Source organism: Neolamprologus multifasciatus, chromosome 3, assembly GCF_963576455.1.
Source record: "Neolamprologus multifasciatus chromosome 3, fNeoMul1.2, whole genome shotgun sequence".
In the NCBI taxonomy this organism is placed as follows: domain Eukaryota; kingdom Metazoa; phylum Chordata; class Actinopteri; order Cichliformes; family Cichlidae; genus Neolamprologus; species Neolamprologus multifasciatus.
Genome location: NC_140441.1, coordinates 24,091,008 through 24,116,745, shown reverse-complemented (window position 1 = coordinate 24,116,745; position 25,738 = coordinate 24,091,008). Strand labels below are relative to the sequence as shown.

The following is a 25,738-nucleotide window of genomic DNA, read 5'->3' as shown; positions in this document are numbered from 1 at the left end:
GATCTTTTTTACCTTCCTTCTGTTTACTAATCACGAAGTATTTACACTCCTGCGCCTCCTTGTGCGCGTGTGCGCGCTCACCTGTCGCACTCGTGCTATTGTGGAGCATTCATACGCCTATGTGTGTCACAACCTTCTGAGCGAGTGGGTTCAGTGAGTGCTGATTCTCAGTGATGTGTGTGAGCAGTACATGAGCACCGTGTGTGTAATCACCTTGGAGGTCAGGTCTCTGTGGAAGATGCCCTTGCTGTGCAGGTACTTCAGTCCCCGGGCGATATCCAGAGCAAGGCTGAGTCGCACACTCCACGACAGGTACACGTCGCTGCCCAACAGCTGCTCCAGGTTTCCACCATTGATGTACTGAATTATCAGGAGACCAAACAAAAACACAATTAGCTATATTAATTATACTGATTATGTATGCATCTCATTCTGCTTAAAAATGTTGAGATAAAAGCTGCTTCCAATGTTGTTTAGGGAAAATGCTGCCAGAGGTGTTTTCCTATTTAAAAAAAAGAAAAGGAAAAAAGGAAAAACGAAGCACTTCCTCCCCACAGACACCAAATGCTTGCTAATGCTTATCATCTGGGTTTCTTCTACTGTAGGTTTTAATCTTTAATCTGAAACTGCTTTCAGTCGAATGAGTTTATTTTCAAAAACAACTTTATTTATAAGGACAACAGAGCAGTCTGGATACTGCAAACATCGCTGCAATCTTAGAGCACACTGTCAAGTGTCCACAACCATCCAAGTTACAAGAAGGCAGCGTCCTCTTTCCTTTTCTTCATGTTTGTTTAAACATCTCAGTTTACTTCAAAATACAGTGCCATGGCATCTACAGGAATTTCATAGCCTAGCATCCTTCTTCTCTAGAGGTAGACACAGATGGTCCTAAAATACTTGAATTTTACTGCATGTCCAAAGTATGTGAGGGTGCATGTGTTCATGTGGCCAAACAGTCTCCAGCATTGCTGTTGTGCTATATTAATACAATATAACTGAACTAAAATGTTGTCATACGCACTCAAACATCAAGTCTACTGCAACAACAACTATAGATCCTTGTTTAGTGCATTTTTGTTATAGTTAAGAGCAGATCAGAATTAAATCTCAAGTTTTCAAGCACTTAATCTTCCTGCGTTGAACTGTGCCAGGCAAACCTCACTGAAGATTAAAGTAGCTTATTTCGGTCACGACTTTTCATATTCATCAAGTCATCTGCTGGATGAAGACTGGAAATCTGTTTGCATGCATTGTTATTTCAATGGTTGAAAATGTCACTTTCATTTATGAGAAGTTGAGCTGACAGCCAAATTTTGAAGGAAAAAAAAAAAAAAAAAAAAAAAAAAAAAAAAAAGAGAAGCTTTGAAAAGAGAAGATTAAACTAACCCCCCCCCCCCCAAAAAAAAACAAAAAAAACAAAAAAAAAAAACAGGATATTCTGTAAATTGATATGCAACAAAAGCTCTCGTTTGCACTGGAAGCCACTGAGGTTGCATGATAAACAATTTAACCACAAGGTGACAAGAATTTCCCCTTTTCTAAAAATGTGAATGATGATAAAACCTCTTGGTCAATCAATCATTTAAATAAAAGAAAAAATTAAGAAAAACAAAAAGTTCTAAAACCTCTCTGACTAACACGACCCACTAAAGACACTACCTGACGTTAGAGCAGGTACGCCTCTTCTCTCCTGACCTTTATCCTTTTACTGACCAGCTGCTCAGTTACTATGGCAACATCTAAGAAACAGGTGACCTGTTATGAACTGTGTGACCTCAGTCTGGCCAGGATTAAGTGTACCGCATTTACAGACGCTTGTACCGCCTGTTCTGGGTTTATGTGGAGAAATGAAAATGAAATCACCAATTCCAGAAGAAAAATGCTGAGAATCCATACACACATTCATCCAACCTGCCTCAACACTTTTGTTAAACTGAAGGCTGGGCTCAGTTAATTGAATAATTATATTTGTGCTTTAAGATCAATTTTCAAATTAACTGACTAAATTAATGAGGTTGACACTACGCCTGCGTATTTAGCAAATGAAAAAGCCAGCCAATGACTTACAGCAGGCCTGATTCTTTTTCTCCTCCCCCCGGGACCAATAACTCGACTCATACTAGTTTAAAGTACAGGATCTGAAGAAACCATCTCTTTACGGCCAGATTTAAAACTCAGACGGTGAGATCTGAGTGCGATTTAAATTTGATTTCAAAATCAAAGAGCCAAAATCTTTTCATAAATGCCTCAAAGCATTTAGATAAATAATGTAAAAGATATAAAGTGCACAATAAATGCCACGTTCAGTGTAAAGCGAGCTCAAAAACCAATGTATAACATTAATTTAGGCTGGCTTTCTCATACAGACTGAATTAAAAACCACAGATTGAGGCTGCAGATATTTTCCCACCATTTGATGAGTTTGACTTTTTTTTCTTGCTACAAGGGAATCTTGTTTGCTACAATGTTTATAGTGAGGACAAAGGCAGATAAATATCAGTTTCTGGTCACATCAGTGCTTTCATGGAGATGCACACAGCCGCCTGTTACCACTACAAAGGGCAAAATGAGGAGATCAAAACCAGATCGCCATCTGTGCTGTAGCACATTAATGAGTCTTACCTCTGTGAGAGCATGGAGCTGCCCCTCATGGACACACACGCCTATAAACCTGTGGGTAAAGTACAGGAACATATATTAATGTCAAGTCTAAACTTTTTAAACATTTCAAGGATTTTTTTTAGTATGGTGGACACACCCGGGACAGGTTCTATCACAGGGTATATATTACACAACCATTTAAACAGTGTCAACAGTTAAAAAATGGTTTTATCAAATGCACGGCTGCTTTGAGAGGCATGTCCCGACAGAGGAAGCTGCCGGGCAAGTGTCGCGTCTGCTAATCTGAATCACTGAGCTGGAACTCGAGACAGTTTGTGGCTTCTGGTGCCTTTTGGAGCACTTTATTGCAATCGTTCAATAACATGTCTGCTGTGCAGCTAATTGCACTAAGTTGTTTTGCCGTTTGTTTTGTTTGTTTTAAATGTTTTTATCAGGTGTGGCACACCAATGTGGTCTATGGACCTTTTATAGCCCACTCACTTTTACATCCATGTACACTTCAGGCTACATGGCTACGGCAAAAAGTGCCAAAGACTCTTGTTAAAAGGTCATTAAAAAGTTATTTTCAAGTCAAGTGGCTTTATTGTCATTTCAAGCATGTGCAGTGGTACAGTACACAGTGAACAGAGACAACGTTCCTCCATGTGGTGCTACACATGACAAACAAACGCAGGACTGCACAAAGTGCAATTGTGCAAAAAAAAAAAAAAAAAAAAACCCAAAACCTAACCAAAAAAAAAAAACCCAACAACAAACAAAACCAAAACAGTTCAACACCAGACAGAACTGAACGATACAGACACAGCAGTGCAATCACTGACAATGAACCCACTGAAAATCTAGTCCGTGGGCTCTTCTTGTGGACCACACAAACCACATCCATCACCAGTGTTTGAAGGCCGAGTATTCTAAACAGTGTACGATGAGACATGCCATCACAATGAAAATCAAACACTGGAAAGAAATGTTGTTTTTTAATGAAAGAGGTAAAAACTGAGTTCATGTTAACAGTGAGATGGAAAGCCAACATTTCAGTTACCTGAGTATGTTAGGGTGCGATAGTCGATTCATGAGCTGGACCTCCCTGAGCATGTTGGCCCTGTTACTGGCCAGGATGTTCATCTTCAGAGCCATCACCTGACCAGACACACGGTGTTGCACCTGGATGATGAAAGGGAAAGGAGCACAAACGCTTTATTTAGATCAACTGAAGCAACGAGAGCTGAAAAGCCGAAAAGACAATTTGTCATCACAAGCAAAAACACTTAAAATCTGCCTCACACCCCGGAAGAATCCATGACTGCTCCACATTTGGATGAAAGAAATATTTAAGACGCCTCACAGTTAACAGATGTATGGCTGAGGAGAGTAGGCGTGCGGCGCAGCGCTGGTGATGACAGAACTATCACACATGCATCAGTCACACCATCAACACCCTCTGAAGCAATAAAAATCTAAGTGCTGACTGAACGATATCTGGAAACCGGCCACGAAACATTTAGAGGGTCGGTCGAGTTTCTTCTACACTCCTCTTGGCTGCTTGTCTGACCAAACCTGCTGCCATGACAATGAGGCCGTCTGGTATGGTAACTATGGCGATGCGACATGCTTCCTGGCGGGTGCATGTTTGTGCATATTTGCTTGGCAAGTAGTTTGACTTCCACAGAAATGTGTACGAGCAGCAGATGAAAGCAAAACACTCTGGGAATGTTTGCTGTGCGTGTGTATGTGCGTGTGCGTGTGGTGAGAAAGGCCAGCACTTTAAGTGTTTTACATGTACGAGTAAGTGTGAAAGGAAAATGCTGGCATTGTGAATCAATTAGAGAGGACTGCTGCTAAATTCTGACTTCGTTTTCTATCATTTTATGCATTCTGACCCCTCACGCTTCATCTGCTGCCTTTAGAGATTTTTTGTAATTTAACAAGTCTATAAAAGTTAATTGTTTTAACATTAAAACAATCACAAATACTTTGGCGTGCAAACAAATATAGCTCGATGATGTCAGAGTATTCAACTGGTCCAAAGCATTATTGTTACAGCCAATTAAGCTGGAATTAAAATAACTCATTTGTCCTCTAGTAGTGCTACGTGTATTCAACTTGTTTACTTTGGGTCCTGTCCAAAATGTCTAAAAGTATGTCTAGCAGCTCTGTGAGAACACACTCTTGCATGAAGGAGCCAACACCAAAAAACACAACATGCTGCACTGCTCCAGTAAATGCTGAGCCTTGCTATGACGTGCAACAGTGTTGTTGTAACATCTCACCACGAACAATTGTAACAGGGTATCAGTACAATTACCAGTTACTGAAAAATAAGTAGAGAAAAGGACATTGAAAAGTACACCCCATGATTCAGCAGCTTGTTGAACCACCTTTATTATAGTGGAGAAATTTTGGGCCACTCTTCAGTTCACTAAGGTTTGCAGGCATTCATTCATGTGCCTCTGTCAGTGCGCCCCAGGTGGCTGTGGCTACAATGTAGCTGCCATCACCAGTGTGTGAATGTGTGTGTGAATGTGTGGATGACTGGATGTGTAAAGCGCTTTGGGGTCCTTAGGGACTAGTAAAGCGCTATACAAATACAGGCCATTTACCGTTTACCATGTGCAGCTCTCAAAAAAAATTTCCACAGTATTTCAGCCAGGTTGAGGTCTAGACTTTGGTCCGTTACAACCCTTTAATTCTTTTCTTTTTCAGTCATTCTGTTCTAGATTTCCTGCCATGTCTGCAAGTCATTGTGCTGGTGCATGACCCAGTTTCTGCCATGCTTTAACTTTCAGACAGCTGACCTCATACTTGACTCTAGAACATTTTGGTATTCAGAGGGATTCATGGTCGACTCAGTGACTGCAAGGTCCCCAGGTCCTGTGGCTGTACAAGCCCAAATCATCATCCCTCCACTACCATGCTGACATTTGGTTTTCAGCAAACATGCCAAACATGGAGCTGTGCATTACGGCCAAACATCTCCACTTTGGTCTGTCTAAAGCACATTGCTCTAGAAGTCTTCGGCTTTGTTCAAATGCATCTTCGAAAACTGAAACCATGCTGCCATGGAGAAAAGAGGCTTCTTCTAGAATTCCTTCCAAACAGGCCATACTTTGTCTTTTTAATAACTGCACCATCATGAATTTTAACATGTGATCTGAAGCTTGCAGAATTTGAGACGTCTGTCTGAACTTGGGGTGGATTTGCTAGAATATCCACTCCCTCCAGTCCTATGAAACACTATATTAATAAAAAGTCTTAATACAGAATAGAAGACTTAATTTGATATCTTTTTACAACTTTTTTTGACATAACTCTGGACAACACGGGTCAGAAAACCAGACAAATTTAAGTATAAGGGTACAAGCGTTTACATGGCGCATGCAGACATACATGCATCATTCTTTTGCTCAAGTTTTTAGCCGCTAACTTTAAATCTGCTCTTTTCTATCGGTCAAATCCCATCAGTCGTGCCTTCAATAGCTGACAACACCAAGAAAGGTTAAAGTGATCACACATGAACACCTTTCAGTGGTAGAAATTCAACAGCATTTTTACTTTCTGGAAAGCATTGGTCCATCAACGCGTTAACGAGCTAACCGTGCTAACACCGTCCAGCCCCACGCACGGGGCGATCCGCGGTAACTCATTAACAGAGATTTGCTGCGTTAATGCAGTTATGGCGTTAACATCATTTTAAGGAGATTAACGCCGACAGCACTATGACGTGGTTTTGGGAAGTATAATTTACATATACATGCCAAACAGACTCTGAATCAGTGTTAAATGTTTCTAAAGCGGTCTCTAAACCCCCTTTAAACCCGCTCAGTCTGTTTGTTAGGGTTAGCAGGATGCAATTCAGTGTGTATTTACCTGCACAGTCTAAAACAGTGACCTTAAAGCTTGGCTATACATCAAATATCCTTTTAGCTAACAATAAAAGCTAAACCGGCAACCTTTTATCTTCATTTGTGATATAAATGTGACGCGAAGGAGCGAGAGAGCGTGAGAGAGGGTCAAAGTCTGCAGTCGTGAACTAAAGTCAGAGTGACACTGGCCTGGATCTTAGCTGAGCTCTGGATCTGACTGATGATAGAAGAACCACAAAGCCTATTAGAGTACAGACTAGAGTGCAGTGAGTAATGCCATTAACGCACACGCAGACAAACACAGTGAGGCCGACTCTCATTGACTGGCTGCTGTGTCTCTTCTTAACAAGGTCGCTCGAGGACTCCAGACTGCAAGCGCTGCACGCATGCATGGGTGCACACATGTAAGACTCGCACACGGACACAACTGCACTTGTGAACAGTCGCTTACTTCCTGTTGCAGAATAAAAAGGAAGGCTGAGCAGCACAAGTGTGGAGGGGAGAGGTGCAGAACTAATCTCCACTTCTCTTTATACATCTGCTGCACTTAGAGGCTGATGCAGACTCATGTGGGCTGGAAGATGGAGCCTTGAAGCTGATTAAAGGTTACTTTATACTTGAAAAGCCTTTTTGTGCACACATTAGCACCAATTTCTCTTGGAAAGCAGCCTGCATGGCTGTGGATTCACATCACACTTGTCTAGGTTTCTCTGCCTTCACACTTAGACGAAATCTTTTTTTTTTTTGACACTCTGCTGTGTAATCCTGTGATTAATGGGCAGTCACACACAGACTCACACTGACTCGCACAGGCAGGTTACATTGCAAACATGCACCAACTGCTGAGACAGCAGTGGTTGGAACTGCAGCCCTGTTCGACCTGTCAAATTTTGTCCTGACAGTTTAAGCTCCCAAACAAACAACCTCTCACTCATCATCATCACAGAGTCAGCCTGACTCAGCATGGAGCTCAAGTGCAAGCCTTTCTTACGTGTGCAGTTTGGTTTTTTTGGCCATCTGAAAAGCTGAACTCTGTAAGGCCAACAGCGTATGCGTGGTGTTTTTCATTCCAAGCACTTTGATGGTCATCTCCAAGGACTCGCCACTGGAATGTCCATGGCTACATAGAAATTATCCCATGATATGAACCAATTACACACAAAAAGAAGACTTCTGCTCACATGCATGTGCCCAGCCACACCCTAACGCTCGCCTTCAAACACACCGAGCCTTGCAAAGTGCTGCTGTCAGCAGAGGAAAGGTCACTGGCATCTTTTGCCGTCTCGCTCAGTAGAGCCAACATGTGCAGCAGCATCTGTCATTAGCCAGCAGCCCGATGAGGCAGACTGATGCACAGCGAGGGAGGGGAGGACGTGCCAGAGATGCAGATGGACGACGCACTGGAAGGAAAGACTTGTTTGAAAAGAGCATATGTAAACCGTACTATGAGAAAAACTACACACATTTGTTGCAGCTTCAGAGAGAACAGACCTGTAGTTTAACCTGACAGGTGGTCGTTTCTGCAGTGCTGCGGTATTGCCAGGCTTCTTACGGTTAATGTTGCAAGCTGCAGCCAGGGTTTAATCCAAGCGCAAGGTACCCTCAGCCCGCGAACTGCTGTAAGGAGTCTCAATGAAGTCTCAATGCCAGTTGTTTTGGCATTTGCGATTAATATATTTTAATATTAATGAATCCATTTCTAATGTTAGCTAGAGCTGCTAACTGACTTTGAGGCAAAGTGGATAAGAGGGAAAATTAACCAAAAAAAAAAAAAATTTTGTTTTTGGAAGTTTGTTTATGTTGTCACGAAGAATATAATACACTGAAAAATGCAGTCACTGCTACCATCACTACCACCTATTTAACAAATCTGTTTCACCACAAACAAGTGAACCTTAAGGATTTTGGACAATAAACATAAATGAAACAAATATATAAATAGTTTTGGTAAAGTGTAAAATGCAGATTACATTATGATATGCAAACACAATTTTTCCTGAATATCAAAGAAGCTTCACTAACATTTAAGCTGATGTTCATTTCATGTAATGCTGTGTTTTGTGTGCTTTCACCTTGTAGTGGCGACTAGAAAATCTGTGCTGAACAGATTACACAGAACACAGAACACACCTCCAAAGGCCTTGAGGATTTCATGGTTACTTCAGCTTCCCACCAGCAGTAGCCCGTCTCTGGCTACTTTAATGAAAAGTAAATCAGCCTTCAAACCACATCAGAAAGTGGAAATACAGGGAGACTGGACTAAAATTAGTTTCTTGTACTATACAGCAAAACAAATGTGACAAATCTCCTCACAGTACTGGCTTGTAGATGCATATGAAAGCAAAACATCCCTTTCAAAAAAGTAATCATCATCACTGAATGTGCTTCCTACACAGTATTTTAACAAAAGGAAAGCAGCATTTATCTCACAATCAGCATTTCAAGACATTTTTAACAAGGGAAGCAACACATCAACCAAACTGACATGTGAGGTTTACGCTGAAGTGTGAAGAGACCGAGCAAAGTCCCGAGGGGGAGGGAAGTAAACTTGTGTTTGATGGATAAAATTACTTCTGCAAAACAACTCAAGGCTTAAGCTGCCGCCTGAGGCACTGCTCTCACTTATAGCATGAAGAAGCTCACAGACTGCGTTTCGATAAGAACACACGCGTGGAAACGACCGAGACGAGGCACTCAGCCAAGCGGGGGTCCATCAGCGAACGAGCAGGGAGGTCCCACTCTGTGCGGTCGGGTCAGGTTCAGAAACACAACGTGATCCGGGAGGCGTGCAGTCCACGAGCCGTCACAAAACCGATCACTGTCTGTTGCACAACAGCAACACTGAGCCGGCCACGCCTCCTCACACAGGCCAAAACAAAGAGGGGTCATTTAAGTTCACGCATGCAGCAATACACTGTCATCATTGCTGACCCCAGAGAGGCTGCTAAAGCAGACAGAGGAACATGGGGACCAGATCTGGATCCACTGGATTAATACATGCATGACGATCACATGCATGCATGAGACATGACTGATTTTTTTTTTTTTTTTTTTTTTTTTTTTTTAAACTATGGCCCTCGAATGTCTGATTATTTCTAGAAAAATTACTTCTTTCACTGATACATGGACATACAAGACGTTATACAGCTGTAGTGATAGCTTCTAGAGTCCATGTTAAATACAATATAAGTAACACCTCATCAAATCCATGTGCATAAATGACAACACCAACTTTTTAAAAATTATTATCCAACAACCCCCCCCCCCCCCAAGACTGGATCTACCTGGGAGCTGTGCTGGGAGTGCTTGCCGTGTTAACCTTCTTAAATCCAAGGAAACCATCCGGAGGCCTAATTTTTAAGTGAATTTCAAAATAAAAGACCAAAAGAAACAAAGTCCAAGGTGGAAATTCATTCAGGTACACTTCGGAAAGTGTTATTTGTAATTACTGGTCATTAATTTCAGATTTTTAGGGGAATTTATGTTTTTATCAAATATAGTGAGGACATATTTCGACTGGATTTGGAAGTGGCAGATTTTGGAGAAACATATGTATAAAACACAAACGGCCAATAAATTACCATGTGTGGCTTTAATACTGCAAGTAGTGAGAGAGTACATCTTGTTTTCTTGAGGTGACTCCTTAATGGAACAGTGAAGAACTGAGCCACCGTCACTGGCGACACAAATACTGAACCACTTGTTTACCTTCTTACAGGGGAGTTGCTCTCCTTGAGGTTTAGCTAAGACTACAGCCCCACCAGCAAGTGGACGGGAGGAAACGCTCATTGTGCACCAATGTAAACACACAAAGTGTCTCCTGATATAAATCTATTGGTAACCATGAGAGGGGGTGAAAAAGAAAGAAAAAGGGAAGGACCTGAAAACATAAGTGTTGGGCAACTCTTGCCCAACTACCTATTTTAATCCACAGTCAAGTTGAAAACTTGTATTCAATAAACACAGCGGTTTAAATGAAGACGTGAAACACCACACGCTCAGCACTTTTGTGTTTGTGTGGCCGTGCAGAATATAAACAAAGCTAAATATTTGTGCAGTGAGCTGCAGCAAAGCAGGCCCCGACTGGAATGACAGAGGAAGGGAATAATGAGGGAAAAGTGCCACACTAAAAGCAATCATTTTCAAGTCTGCACTGGCTCTCCCATACCAACACCACCATCCAACAGTAACACAAGCACATACACCCAGCCCGCCTCCTAATCCCAAACACTGAAAATGATCACAGGCACACAGGAGACAGCTGATGACGGATCATGGTTTGTGTGTATGCAACACAGGAGATCTGTTTTTTTTTTCCTCCTCCTTTTTTGTCGTTTTAGATTTCCAGAGCTGAAATCGTTCCAGCCACCAGGATTTACTAAGAACCAATTACATCCAGACACGTCCTGCTGAGAGATTCCCAGATTTGCTGGTTACAAAAATGTTTTATTTCCCTCTTCCCCCATGCCATTTCAGGAAGTGTAAAACCAATAACATGTAAGAAAAGATTTTGTTTTCTGAAAGAAAGTCGTGTTTTCCAATATAAATCGACCTGGGTAATAAATCCATAAAACAACTGCCAAATCTATAAAATGTTAGAAAGAAGAGGAAAACATTCCTGCCACCATTACAGAAATCCCAACATTGAGTAACAGGTACATCGAAAGTTAAGCTCAGCTAATCCAATAAAAACCGAATGAGTGAGAGGCAGAGCAGAAATGTTATGAAAATGCAAACACAAACGAGTACAGTACTGTGCAAAAAAAGTCTTTGGAAAACTGTCACTTCTTTACATTTTACATGGAAAGTGAGACATATTTGCAAACACACACAGAAAGACGCTATATAAGACTTGCAACCATTTCTGATGAGGTTTCAGTGAACAGTACATGGGTCGACTGAAGGGTCGACTGAAGGGTCAGATGCATCAGTCAGGTCCTGTACTGGATTTTTCCCACTTTAAGGACGTTCAGATATTGTTAATCTACTGTAGATGTTTTTCCCCAGTCCTGACACGTCTTTTGTCCTCTACCTGCCCAGTTTTCCTCAATTTTTTATTTTTAAAAAACACACACACTGCACCCTATGACGTTTTAAGCTATCGGCTCTTTGACAACTTTTATAGATTCAACTAATGAAATTGGAACAAGTTCTGTGTTCTTATGACAGGCTGCTAGTAACAAAGTGCCAAAAGACATAACTTCAGTCTCATTGTTTACCATGTTGTCTGTTATATGCAGACGATACAAGCTCATTTATCGAGTTAGGCATCTTTATGTACCTAAATGATTCACAGGTCAATGTTAAGTGGCTTAAATAAAATAATCCTGAAATTGAATAAAAATACAACCTACCTACAAAGCATACTCTATTAAGGAATATTTAAGGAAGAAACTTTATTATCTAGCAAGTTTATTTGCTAAATATAATATACATATAACCCGCAAAACTAAACAAAAATAATTTCAGGTCCATTTTAGGCTATGTCCACACATACACGGGTATTTTTGAAAACCGAGATTTTCCGTTTTTGTTTTTAAAAAAAATAATCCCGTTCACACGTAAACGCAGAAATGAAGGAAAACGCTGCTAGGAACATGCCAAAGCAACAGGTGGCGCTATATTCCTAACCGTGTAGAAATGTTGGCCAATCAGAAGTCTAGAAGCCTCGGTGGGAACTAGTAAACAAGGATGGGGCATAGAAGCAGAACCGAGTCTGTGTGGAGGGACAGTAACTGTGTGTGTATATGTAAGCATTTAAACACTGCAGAGAGTACAATTAACAGTATTGTAGATAGATACACTGAAACAATAACGTGGCGCACAGTGTGACGTCAAAAAAAAGGCACACACCTTTGACGCTGCGTTTTCTCCGTTTTTCTTGTCCACATGTAAATGTAAAAACGGAGTTTTCAAAAATATCCACCCTGGCCGGAGTTTTTAAAAATCTCCGTGTTCAGTGACCGAAAACGCCGTTTACGTGTGGACGAAAGGTGCAAACCCATAGAAAAATCTGCATTTTCAAAAATACCCGGGTACGTGTGGATGTAGCCTTAGTCCGACTACAAATAGTGGATAAATGACAGCTTGTTAACTATAGCGGGTAAATGGTGGGCTGAAAATAATCTAGCTCCATGTTAAACCTGATTTAAAATGTTCAAATATCAAAGCCCTTATTACAATTTTTTTTAAGAAAAAAAAAATCCCTACATTTCAGAAAGCAGGAAACAGTCTAATCGCTAGAAGCCAAATATAGCTGATGATAGTGAATTTTTGCCTAGCAACAGGTCTTGATGGCAGATATAAACTTGATAAACACTCAAACAGCAGCAGCACAGCAGCGTTTGACAAACCATTTCCTTCACCTTACCAACTCGTCACATACAGCTGACCGACACACTCTTCAATCACAAGGACAACACTCCTAAATCCCACTTCTTATCCACTTACTCTCCATGAGCTTGTTATCTTACATCAGGTTTACGCAGAATCCAAAACAAATGCACACACAGCCTCCAGTCGGGCTAATCAGAGCATGTATGATAATTACCAGGATGACTGGCTTTCTTACAGTGAGGAGTTTCATGGAAATTCACAGTGTTTGAAAAACTGGCAGTGATGCTGAAGCTCAATTACCAAAAGAATAAAGCAATCAGGAAATGGGGAATTATATCACGTACAGCATGTTGGTTAAATATAACACTAAGATAACAGGCTGCTTGTAGTAATTAGCAGAAAGACTGGAACGCACTGGTGAAACTACAACAACTGCTACACTGAAAGATAACATCTGGGCTCTGACCTTATTAAGCTCAGCTCAGTCAGGAGCACAGTAAGTAAAAAAATAAGACTGCTAGTGCTCCATCTGCAGTAATTTTATAATTGCTGGTGTGGCTCCGTTCTGAGAACTCGATACACATACTTGGAAAACTGGAGACAGGGCGCACAGCAGGGCAGGCATCAGTAACAGGACACTGATTAAATCAGAAACAGCACGAAAAGGAGAAGCCAGAAGGGAGGTGGGTTGCAAAGAGGCTTGCAAATGCACAGCAGTTGTTAGCAGCTTAAATTTTGCTTTATATAATTTACAAATTAGGCAGTCATGTATTTATAGACAGGTCGAAAATAATGAGATTAAATCATTTTAGCTATACCTGGAGGAAGAACTATGGATGAGTACAGGTAAAACTTTGACAGCAGCACATCTGCCTATTCTACTTAAAGGTTCGATTATTCACCACCTACTTTATGTGATCGAATTTCTGTGTGGGAAAGAAAAGTTTTCAGCATCAACTATCAACTGATTAACAGAGCAGAGCGGCAGAGAATAAAACTGCATATGGAGGTGTGCAATGGCATGAGACTGACATCACAGTTTAGCTATGCACAAAAAACCAAAAAAGCAAAAACAAAACAAAAACCCCACACAGATACCAGCACTGATAATAGATACTCTGATAAGCTTTGAGGAATACAAGTCCAATGAATTGAAGGATCTGGAACCAGTTTAATTCCCATATCTAGGTGGAAAATGTTACCTTTGCCCAGCCAACTATCATTTCGTGTTTTACATTTATAACTGAAGAAAAAAAACCAAAAAAAAAAAACCAAACTAGATGTGATAGAGCCCTCACACATTAAGAATTCGATGAATGATGAATTCGATGTGTGGAAACGTTCATATACAGTCAATGATCTGTGAATTCGGTTGTGTCAATTTCATGTCCTGTCTGAACAGACAAAACATCAAATGTTACACCAAAGTTGCCTTTGCGGAGTGGGATTTTCTGTGGACGCTGAGATTTCCATGTCTCATGTAAATGATGGAGAAAGTCCAAATGAGAACCAAATCTTCTACGTGTGCTTGTTCTTGGACGTCTAACGTTCTCTGTGTTCACAAACATGCCATCTATTATCAGGAGAGAAACAGCCGGAGCGTGACGCTTTTTATGAAGTAAAACAATAATCCAATTAGAAATTGATCCAATTTGTTTGCTCAACTCCCTGCAGCCCTGAGAAAGGGACAGAATAAATAACCACATCCTACAGTTAACTGAACCTTTGGCTTATGATGCAGTTTAATTGTGAATGGGCGCTTTATTGCTTTCGAGCCTCTGGGTTATCGGGCTGATGAATTAGGAGTATTGCACAAGTGCAAAAGCTGGCACTTACAGACAGACACGTCCAGAACTTTGCTTTGAACAACATTAAAAAGAAGACACCTGGAGGATTTGTCTTAACACGTGCGCTCCCTTCCCTTTTTTTTTTTTTTTTTTTTATATAAATCGCCCTGCCCTCTATTCCCCCCTGACCCCTCCCAGATTGCACAATTTCACTCTGGAGATGTGAATGGCTGCCCGTTCGTCTGTGCTGCTGCGAGTCACCATTGATCTGAAGCACAACAGCAGTACACACATGGCAGGAGGCCAGGAGGCCTTTGTGAGCAAGTGCAGGAGCATCCATTTCAAAGCGTGGCCCATACACACTTTCAGTTTAGTAAAGTTTCATAAACAAAACATCAGGTAGGGGGATTTTTCTGCAGAACAGTCGGGCCTTCTTCCTCCGAGCTAAACCCGGATACAGGAGCGACTATTCGGTCAGCCGTGTCAGCACAATTATAAATATGACTGATAGCTGTGGTAACAATTTTGCATTTATATAGCACTATCAAAGAGCACGCTCATCCAGACTCAAGTGGCAACTTAATAAGCCCGCAGTGAGCACAGTGACATTTGCATGCTCATTGGCCATTCAAAGGGCAAAGCTGAGGGAGTGGCTTCAAGAAGCCGAGTGGCCTCAAGAACATTTTTTTCCCTTGAGAACGAGAACAGCACAAAGAGTGAAGTCCAAACACAAAAAGCCTCGTTTAGTGAAGGTCGACCTGAGCCGGACTTCTTTTAAACTGAAGCACTCAAAAGCAAGAATTAGATGTTTTTACTTAATCGTGTTTTGTATAATGAGTCAACTTCTTGTGAAAACATTTTTTTTTCACAAATGAATGCACAAATGATCATCAGGACTTTCTCTTCTGGAAATCCACTGGCCCGAGCAGAGCGCACAGGAGACGGCGTAGACGCTGCACAATCATCACTTTTCCTCAAACTTTGTACCAAGGAACGGACGTGATAAAGGGCACCTGATGCCCGAGTCATTTGTGATCGCTCGTGCACGCCAACTGGGTTATGCGTGTAGATAAGTTCAGGCCTCCAGAGCCTGTGTGAAAACGGCATTAGACTCCACAAACCAGCCAATTAATTTTTTAACCTTTAAAATGTTAGAAGTAGAGACCAACTTTTTAGAAATATTTGAAATAATGCGCAGTTTTGACATGAAAACCTTCGCTTTTTAGAATCAAACCCTGCTGCTTTTCTTTGCCTTACATGAAACTGATCATTTTATGTTTTTTACCCCTTTCATTTTCATGATTTGCCACAAAGCATGTGCCACCATTTCTGACAAACGCCTGTTCAACAGTATGATCGATGATGGAAATAATTACTGTACTCAGCATCTTATGCACCCACTCCATGTGATTTCATATCACGAGTTTAGTTGTGCAACAATCTGCAGGAGGACCAAATTCATCCTGTAAAGTCCCACTAATGCTTTTAAAGACAAGATGATCACACTGAAAACAACTGGAGCTGTTTACAGCCAGCTGTTAACCTGTGCGTTACCACAGATCCAAAGATCAGACACATTACCTCATCTGAGTGTTTGGCAAGACAAAATGAAGGAGCTCAAAATAATCTCTTCACAAGAACTAGTCATTACTGTAGACAGATTTACCTTTAAGGAGTGTTTATTTTATAGGCACTGATGTCAGTATTGAACAGCAGAGCTCTCAATCCTTTGATAAACTATTTACCAAATTAAATCACATTGTCACTTTCTAATATTTTAGATATTTGAAGTCAAACACATCAACTGATAATGAAGAAATTCTTCAGCCAGGCAGTGACTGAAGGGCGGGTTAACATTCAAGTGTTTCTATTTCTATACATACGCACAGAAAGCCTGACCAGCCACACACAGACACTTGTGACAGGAGTGATATGGAGGAAATCCACAACTGCAACTTAAATGTAACTATGAATACTCTAATGCTTTAGTCCAGGCTGGTACATGTAGCCTATGAAGCATCACTGCTAGAAGTGTGGCGATTGTATACGAGCAGATCACACGATAAGAGCTGCACCCAAATTATTTCCACCAGCAACCTCACTGACAGACATTTTTATGACCACTTAAAAGGTTAAACAAAGTCCAATGCACTAACCCAGAGTTCATTTCCTTCTACCAACATAAAACCAAATTAAATAAAACTTGAACAGTTTATTAAAAAAAATATACAGAAGCTATAACCCCAGAGGAATGCTTTCATCACCTATAGAGTGAATAGTGTCTAACAATTATTTTTTTGCACAGTAAATTCAATTTAAAGACGCAGATTTATTGCGAAAGCCTGTCGAATGACATGCGAGTGTGATGTAGGGTGTGAAAAAACACACACCATTATAAAATACTACAGCTGGATGGTTTAACTTGACAACTGCGCTGCCTGAGAATTTCGGGGTTTAGGTTTTAGCAGTACTTCGGTTAATTCCAAGTTTGTATGAAAGAAGAAACGGACTAAACGGCAAACACCTTTCATCAGAAAGATTAAGAGAGCAGGTGGTCAGCGCTGGCCTGAAACTTAATGATTAGAAATTAGGCCGTTTTGTCTTCATTAAACAACGAAACCTACTTAAATTATTGTTCCAACTTTGATCCTATTAGATAAAAAAAACAAAAAAAAAACAAAGCTTGAACTGTTTATTTATACCAAATGCTGCTGCAGTCACCTATACTGCTGCTCAGTGAATAAATACAGAGCTGCAACCATTAGCTCATTAATCTGCAGCTAAAAACCATGAGCTTTATCAATAGTGACAACAAGTGCTCACATAAAGCCCCAGTATGCTCTAGATTAAACCCCCTAATCCTCATAATCTTTGAATCAAGCCTAATAAAGTCTTAGGTCGCGCCACACCCACCTGCAAATTCAACTACACACCTGTAACATCTCATAACTGAGCTGTGGACAGTTGTGACACCATTATGTTGATTAAAATCTCCTCAGACAAAGACAAACACCTGATAAAACACCTTGCAGGGAGCTCCTGGTGCAGCTAGACAACGGTGATGAAACAGACTCGAGAGATTAAAGCTATACCTGCTACGCTGCATTAAGGTTCTTCTCAGCCAGCTCCTCCTGGAGTGATCTCTTTCACGCCATCACACCCTGGCAACTCAGAGCCATCGTTAATGAGGCGTACCTCAGAATTAGGCTCGATGCAACTGAAAAGGCAGCGTGACAAAAGGGGATGAAGGCCACTGGTGCAAGCAGAGTCAGGAGTAGAGTCACCTTACAAGTGTACATGATCTACCTGCACTGACCATATCCCCTTACACACGGGGTTGGGAGGCAAAAACAAAACACTGCGTCCATCTTTCACCAACTAATAGGTCACTGCAAACAGGTGCAAACACCATGATGCCATCCATCAAAAAAAAAAGAAAGAAAGAAAGAAAGAAAGAAAGAAAGAAAGAAAGAAAGAAAGAAAGAAAGAAAAATGCATCATCAGCTTCCTCAGCAGTTATTCAGCACCATCAAGAGACTTGACAGGAAGTCAACAATTCATTCTGGGGCGTCAGGAAGTACATCTATTTGCAGTCTTAAAATACTGAAAGTTTAGAGGCTCGACTCAGACTGCAGGATGTGCACGTTAAACTTCGAGCTTGTCACAAACGAGACTCAAAATCAGCTCGTGGAAGTTAAGTGAAAACTTGTCCCGTCCCCCGTTTAGACCCCGTTTTCTCACCTTGAACACCTCAGAGAAGAACCCTGCGCCGATCTTCTCGCGGCTGAAGTCATCCAGGCGGGCCAGGGTAGACACGGCGCTGCGCAGGGCCCGGTATGAGGACGGTCTAATCCGGTTGGTTCCATGGACGTGGTGCATGGGCGGCTCAGCCTCTCCCTCCTGCTCATGCACAATCCTTTCCGTCTCCATCTCCGTCTCGGACGGCCCGGGAGGAGGCGGCGGACTTGGGACGTGTGCGTAGTTTAAAATCCAGCCCGACTACTGTTTACATTTCCCATGTCCGCTACAAGGCCACAGCGCACGGCTCTCAGGAGAGCAGGAACGATAAACCAAATGTTGCAGCTGCGGTCTGAAACCAGTCAAGCCCAGTCCCTCAGAGATTCTTGCACACGTCCGGAACGAGCTCGTCTCAGTGAGTCCTCAAGCAGCTACACAGCTGCAGGGGTGCATCCTGCAGAGTCGGTGCGCAGTTTGGGGGGTGAAGTCCCTCATGCCGTGCTCTCTCTCTAAACTGCGCAGGCTGCTGCTGCTGCTGAGCGGCGTCTCTCTCAATTTCCTCCAAGTCTGCTCCTCCTGCAGCAAAGGAAAAAAAAGAAAAAGAAAGGAGGACGGGGCTCCACTTTCTACTTCCACCAATTGAATCCCAGGCTTCCAGTGCGCGCAGACCTGCCTCACTGGAGCTCCAGCCTATTGAAACTGAAGAGGGAGAGCGGAGAGGGGGGCGTGCACAGAGGCGTTAATTTAATAAATCATAAAGTGTGCGCGTCTGATGCGATCGGTCTGTAAATAAAACTGCTGCTACTTGTGCTGAGGGGGACAATACTTTAATTACAGCTGTGACGAATCATCGCATATGTCACAAAAATAAAACAAGACGATTTTGGAAAAGCGTGGCTGGGTTTAACTGCGACTCTTACATTACCCATTGAAATATAATGTGCACTCGTGAAGTCTGTAGAATGAATTTCCACGATAGAGTCTAAATAGCTTTTCTTTTTCTCATTCCTGACGCAGTCTGTCATGTCCTGCTCTCTGATAACATCGCAGAACGCAGACATATCAGCCCTGGCTGCCGCTGCTTGCACTTTGCACACACACAGTCGCTTTTTACAGCTGATCCAATCATTCAGCCGGCATTTACAGCTCTAATGGTCCCACGGTCACGCCGAAAGGGTGGGGGTGGGGGGGGGGGGGGGTTCTCAGCAATCCTCAGACAGCGCGTGTGTGCCTCCGGTGCTGATGCTCCACTGCGGATTCTAAATTATGGATGCTAAAAGTGAACCGAGTTTGACACGAGCGCACGTAAGCACGCACGCATGCACACATGGTCATCAGACTCATGGTTCAAACAGAAATACGCTGACGCATAAAAAGAAGCTGCACCGAAACAGAGCGGAGACGTGCTTCACCGCAAAGGAGGAGGGGGAGGGTCTGACTTACCTGGCCTTCTCTGAAAAACACAACCCCGACATGCGCCGGACGGCCCGGTGTCCTCTGCTGAGCTCCGAGCCAGCACCACCAGCGGCGTCCGGTTACCGAGAGCTTTAGTTTACCAATTAATCCTCCAGGAGCCGCGGGTACGGCTCGGTGCTGGTTTCGTTTCACGTCACCGCCGCCGATCTGTGCCTCCCTCGTTGCGGTGTTGGCTGCTAGAAGGGAGAGGAGCGGTGACTTTTGCCGTGCTTTATTGGAGGCTGCCGAGCGGGGCGGGCACACACGTGATCACCGCAAAAATGCACCTGTGGGGGCGCCTGAAGTGCCCCAGGTCGTGCTGCTGCGTGCATGCGCTTAGTGTCTGGAAAAGATGAGGAGTCCGTTTGTGCGGAAACCCTGAGCTGTATATTAGACACGATCTTTATTGTGATTCCTCTCTAACAGATCAGCAAGACATTTCAGTGGCAATAAACACGAGCTGCCTCATCCAAAGTCTGGATGCTTTTCACTGACTGGGCCGTTTGTAATTACCCAGGAGACCCCTGCGGCAGAGAAACATGGCTGCTGGGCCCCGATAACCATCCACTGCCTCCCATTACTGCACACGTGTCAGCCTTATAATATACCATAGACCAAACAATAATATCGCGCAAACCTAGCTCGATTGTTATTTTTTGTGGAGTACATTTCCGGCTATTGAAGCCACAAATTGGCACCTGACCGAATACCAGGATTCCCAAGTTATCTTAAAATGAATCTGATGGGCTAAAGATTAAAGAGGCGATTAAAGAGGCATATAAATGGAAGGAAAACATTTTCTAGTGTGATGTCATGTGAGGAACTTCTCACACATAAACGCTACCAGGCTAAATGGATATTTATTACACTATTACCTATTACACTCTGCAAACCTGCCGAGTGGGCAATTTCCATACATATATATATATGTATGTATAAATAATGCAGGGGTGTCAAACATTAGGTTCTGGGGCTACAGTTGGCCCAGCAAAGACTCCAATCAGGTCCACTAAAAGGCTGGGAAATGTGATTGGCTTTTATTTTTGGACTTTTAACTGTATTTTCATCAGTTTTAAGCCTTTTCTGCTGATTGCTCCCACATAGCTATTCATGCTGAACCAAAAAGGAATTGAGTAACAGATAAACATAAAGAAAAAATTCTGTGAATCAACAAAACATGTATGTCTTATAAATACAAGACAGGGTGCATAATGAGCTAGGAGGATTTTCTCTGAAACTTTCTATAATTTTACACATCTTTACATAGAAATCTTGAGACGTGCTGTTGAAATTACAGTTTTTTCTCTTATGTTAACACGTTTATGGTTTAATGTGTCCTAAAACATTTTTACACTGGTTTAAATACTCAGAGTAGCGTCATAATGAGGCTCACGTGCATAGAAAAAAAGCCCTTTAATGGCTCATTGAATGTTCTGTGCGTTTATGCAGCTGAAAACATGTTTTTCACCTACAGAGGTTAATTCATATCAGCACAGAATATTAAATACAATAAAACAAACAACTTTAGTCAAACTGAGTACAAACCAAATCAACCCCAGTGATGTAAAGTAAAACAAATAGCTAAATAAATAAATGTCCCTGTTTTGAGATGAGATTCAGTCATGAAAGGATATTGATGTTCATTACAGGCAACTGTGAATCCTGCCTGGGAGCACCTGAAGGTTCTGCCAGAGAGGCATTAAAAAAAAAAGCCCATCATACGGCGTGGAGCCATCTCACACCTCACAGCCACATACTTCGGGTGGTGACACATCGTTATCACATACAGCTGGAGGCGAGTGGCTCTCTTCCTTATGAGCTCTATCCTGAAACCAGGGGAAATAAAAAATAAAACACTGAAGTCACATTATAATAAAACATGTCATTTATTATTCAGTGCTGCTGATCACTTATTCATCACAACAACTGTTGATTTGCTGTGAGTCCAGGCTGGGCTTCACTGAGCATGCTGTGGGGATTATGTGTAAGCATTCATGCATGTGTGTGTGTGAGAGAGAGAGATGGGGGATTATTCTGACCCCCGCTGACCTCCCTGAGTTGTACTAGACTTGAGCCTTCCCCAGTGACGTGAACGACTGATGTGTCCCATTTTAACCTCTGATTAGTTTTTGCTGTCTTGACACGGACTTCAGATAAACTTCATGTGAGAAGAGCAAACAACAAGCAAATCGCGCTGCTTTCAAGGCTGAGCAGTTCTCCACCAAAATAAAACTATCACATTCTATGCAATCAGATGTTTTTTTTCTGGGATTAAAATGTCTAACTTTCCATTTGCATGTTTTGACAAGCCCAGAATGAGAAGGGCTGCTTCAGGCACGGCACCCGGCACAAAGAAGAAGAAGAAGGCATGCTTGGAGGAAGACTACAGAGGAGCTTAATGGATATAGAGAAGGAGGGCATGCAGAGGGTTGGTGTGACAGAGACACACCCTAATCTGCTATCTATAGGTTCTGTGGTGAACCTATAGATAGCAGCCCAAAGAGGAAGAAGAATAAGGAGAAGAAGATGGTGACTTTTAGGGCCACTGAGGTTCACATTTTTGTTTTTTGGTGAAATGTTTCAGCAGCTATGGTGCAGACTGCACTGTAATTTGGTGCAGAGCAAACAGTGAGGTGAAGTAAACGCAGAGGTTTCTGTTTGTTGTAATGGCCAGCAGGGGGCAACACATCTGGCTGGAGGGATATATGAGAAGATGACCCCCCTGCTCTATTGCTCTGTGAAATCAGTAAACACTTTAATGATGGATTTATGTCTCAGTCATTAGTTTCAAGTCTAATTTAAAGAAGCACAGCCCATAAAAAGCTACTTTCATCTACTTATTCATAAGGAATGACCAGAGCAGGTAGTGCCAGAGATGCTTTACTTGTTCATGTAAACCACATGTACATTACAGCCTATAGACATCTGCTGTATGTGAATGCTAGATAAAAACGCACTTGGGCATTGAAAAAAAGTGCTGGTATGAGGAGTAAGTATATAAATGCATAAAGCACTAAAAAGCAAAACCAATCTTTCCATCGTGTTTGATTTCAACACACCAAGAGGCTAACTGCAAAAATGCTAAGCTTACAGCTTTACTACAGGACTTCACTAACTAGTGAGTGATATCACAGTGGCTATAATCTGTGTGCCTGATGAAATGGATTGATAAGGTCTGCAGATCTGCTCTAAGTTTACCAGACCTCTGGAGCCTGTTAATCATCTTTGAGCTAGCATGACATTTAAATAATCAGTGATCTGTGGACTGTGTCCTTCCTGATAAATGGATAGGCGACTGCTGTCAATAACCTCGATCAAAGAACCAAATCAGTATGTAAATGTCTGAGGCACAGTCTACAGACCACAGTTATCTGAGCCACTAGATCTTACTAGGTCGTTATATAAATGTTACATGTAGCGTTAGGCTGAAAAATCATTCTCACTCAATTTTTCCTGCAGTCACCTGAGGGGTCAAAAATTTTATTCTAATGAGGCTGGTTCATGTGGTTTTTCATTTTGCTCCCCCACTGAAGAGTTTTAACAACACTTGGTAGGAGGCGAATCAATAGCACAGTCAACACCTGAGCTTCCAGTTCCCTTCAGGGGACAAATCAATCCACAGAGAGCACAACTAACTAATTCAGATACACAGGCTTTTCATTAGCTTCACCAACTGAATAACATCCCCACAGCATAAAGAAACTTGGCTTTCTATTCATTTATTTATTTGTTTATTTTAGCCATTTATGCTTTAACTGAAGAAAAAAACCTGTATGGACCACCTGTTTTACTTTGTGTCAAGGCCCCTCAAAAAACACAGTGTAAATAAAAGATCAAACACACAGCTCTCCTTCATCTGAAATTCCAATTTCCACCTGATATAAGTGATGTGAACCTGCTGGGTCTCCCCTCCAACCGTCCTTGTGGTGGCCTCTCGTTAAAACTCGTCCGGGGGTGCTAATGACCACACTATCCCCTGCCCCGGTCTTACAGGCAGCCAGGCAGGGGGCCCGGGGGCTTTATAATTGCTTTTTGGAGCACACCAGCTGTTTCATGTGCTTGCATGCTGGTCCCCAAAGGAGGACCAGTGAGGTGAGAGGGGGTTAGGGGGTAAGGTAGGTCTGCCACATGGGACCTTCCCCCTCGGCCTATTCCACTTCAGCTCCCCCCATCCCTCCTCCTACTGTGGAAGAAAAGTGGAAGCTAGATAGGAGAACAGAGATGCTGCAGCTGGTGAGGGGAGCTGCATTAAGAAACACCGCATGGCACATGCATGTAAAAATATACAGTAAATAATACACTCTTCTATTTACTATCTACTCCAAAAATTAACATCAGTTGCATTTTTCTCTATATTAATTCCTTATAAATGCAGGACCTGTAGAAAAACACCATGGCTTAATAAACAAAGGCAGGTTACTTATTGTGAATTCACTTTAAAATAGTACCTCGTTCTGTATTGTCTATGGATTTGTTTTCAGTGTAGGGCTGAGCCTATTTAACCAGAAGGGTGTACTAGGAAGCTAAATTAATGGGTTAGCAGGTTAGGTTGAACTTAAAGACAGTTTTCTGTGTCACAGAAGTGACTCTCTTTCTACCTGGCTAAATCACCGTGGTAACCGATGCTGAACACCAGTGTTGGGACTAACGCGTTATTAACCTCTTAAGCCCCAACGCCCCCTGATACGGGGGCAAAAAGCAGGAGATCAGGTAGGCTTGGGGCTTAAGAGGTTAAGTAACGCGTTACAGTAACTACGTTACTATTGTGGTAACGAGCACGGTAACTAGTTATTATGCCAAAACCAGGAACGCGTTAGTCGTTACTAGGATTTAGATAGGGTCGTTACTCGTTACTTCGTGTGGTGGCTATCGCGGAGCTTCCACAGATTCTGTAACATTAGCAAGTGGTGGAGGCAGCAGGTGGAGGACGCAGAAGGAAAAGAGACCCGAGGCGGCCGCCGGTCCAAGTGTGAACTGAACTTCAGGTAAGAAGTTATGACCTGCAGTCTATCTGGGTCAGATATAAACCAAGTTTAGGTGGAGTTTATTTTCGTTGTGCTGACTTTTTCCGTACTGCGTACTAGCTAGCATGACAGAGTTTCTATACAGCTGGGTGGGTGCTATGAAGTTAATGATGTTGAACTTTATTTTGTTCATAAGTTATTAGAGTTGCCAACCGTCCCGTCTGGTATTCAGAGAAAATATTACGCGTTTCTTATTGAGGTGAAAAGGAACAGTTTGTCCCGTAATTCAGCTACAATGAAAAGGGCACAAAGCTGGAGTTATTCTGTGTCTTTGCTGCACAGCTGCCTCTTCTTCTCTCATTCTCCCCCTCCCTCTCCCGTTTCTACTTCAATCATGAAAACTGATCAATGATCAGCTGATCGGCTCTCTTGTTCGTTTATCGCCCACTTTGCGCCAGAAAGAGGAAACCAGCGGATGTCACGCTAAACAACAGCAGCACGTTTAAGCTTGATCAGCTGTTGTTAGAATTTATATAATATTAATTTCTAGTATCAGCTGATGTTTGCTGGAGCCACAGCTGCAAAAAAGCTGCTGGTCATGATGTCGGTTTGGTTATCTGGTGAGAGGGAAACATGAAGATGAAACCAGGAGATGTCCTTACTGAATCATCAGAGCTGAGCAGGTGATGGAGAAACAGGTTTACCTTTTAGGTGACATGAATGAGTTGAAGGGAAGTTATGAACTGTTTCTGAGAGACAAATAACCCCAGGATCCTTTTTTAGGTAGCTGACAGCTGGTAATTGTGCAGGTGCGGATCTAGCAAAGTTTTGCCAGGGGGGCCAGGTAGGGCATTAACAGGGAGAGGGGGGCACAAAGAAATACTTTTCTTTCTTATTCTAATTTAAAATGTCTAGCTTTTAAAAAATAATTATCTGAATCTTGCGAACAAACGATTCATAGATTGATGCAAAT

The 25,738-nt window shown here is 42.2% G+C and overlaps 1 protein-coding gene across 1 annotated transcript in view; it reads right to left on the bottom strand.

Annotated features, from left to right (window-relative positions):
* tesk1b (testis associated actin remodelling kinase 1b) overlaps positions 1 to 20,060 on the bottom strand; it is a 31,597-nt gene extending 11,537 nt beyond the window's left edge. The window contains exons 1-5 of the mRNA XM_085153918.1: positions 19,790 to 20,060; positions 18,350 to 18,922; positions 3,665 to 3,786; positions 2,626 to 2,674; positions 214 to 360 (exon numbers count right to left, since the gene is read on the bottom strand). Coding sequence (XP_085010044.1) covers positions 214 to 360; positions 2,626 to 2,674; positions 3,665 to 3,786; positions 18,350 to 18,538 — 507 coding nt within the window. The 5' untranslated portion in view covers positions 18,539 to 18,922; positions 19,790 to 20,060. The remainder of the gene's footprint in view (positions 1 to 213; positions 361 to 2,625; positions 2,675 to 3,664; positions 3,787 to 18,349; positions 18,923 to 19,789) is intronic.
* Between the last annotated feature and the right edge of the window lie 5,678 nt (positions 20,061 to 25,738).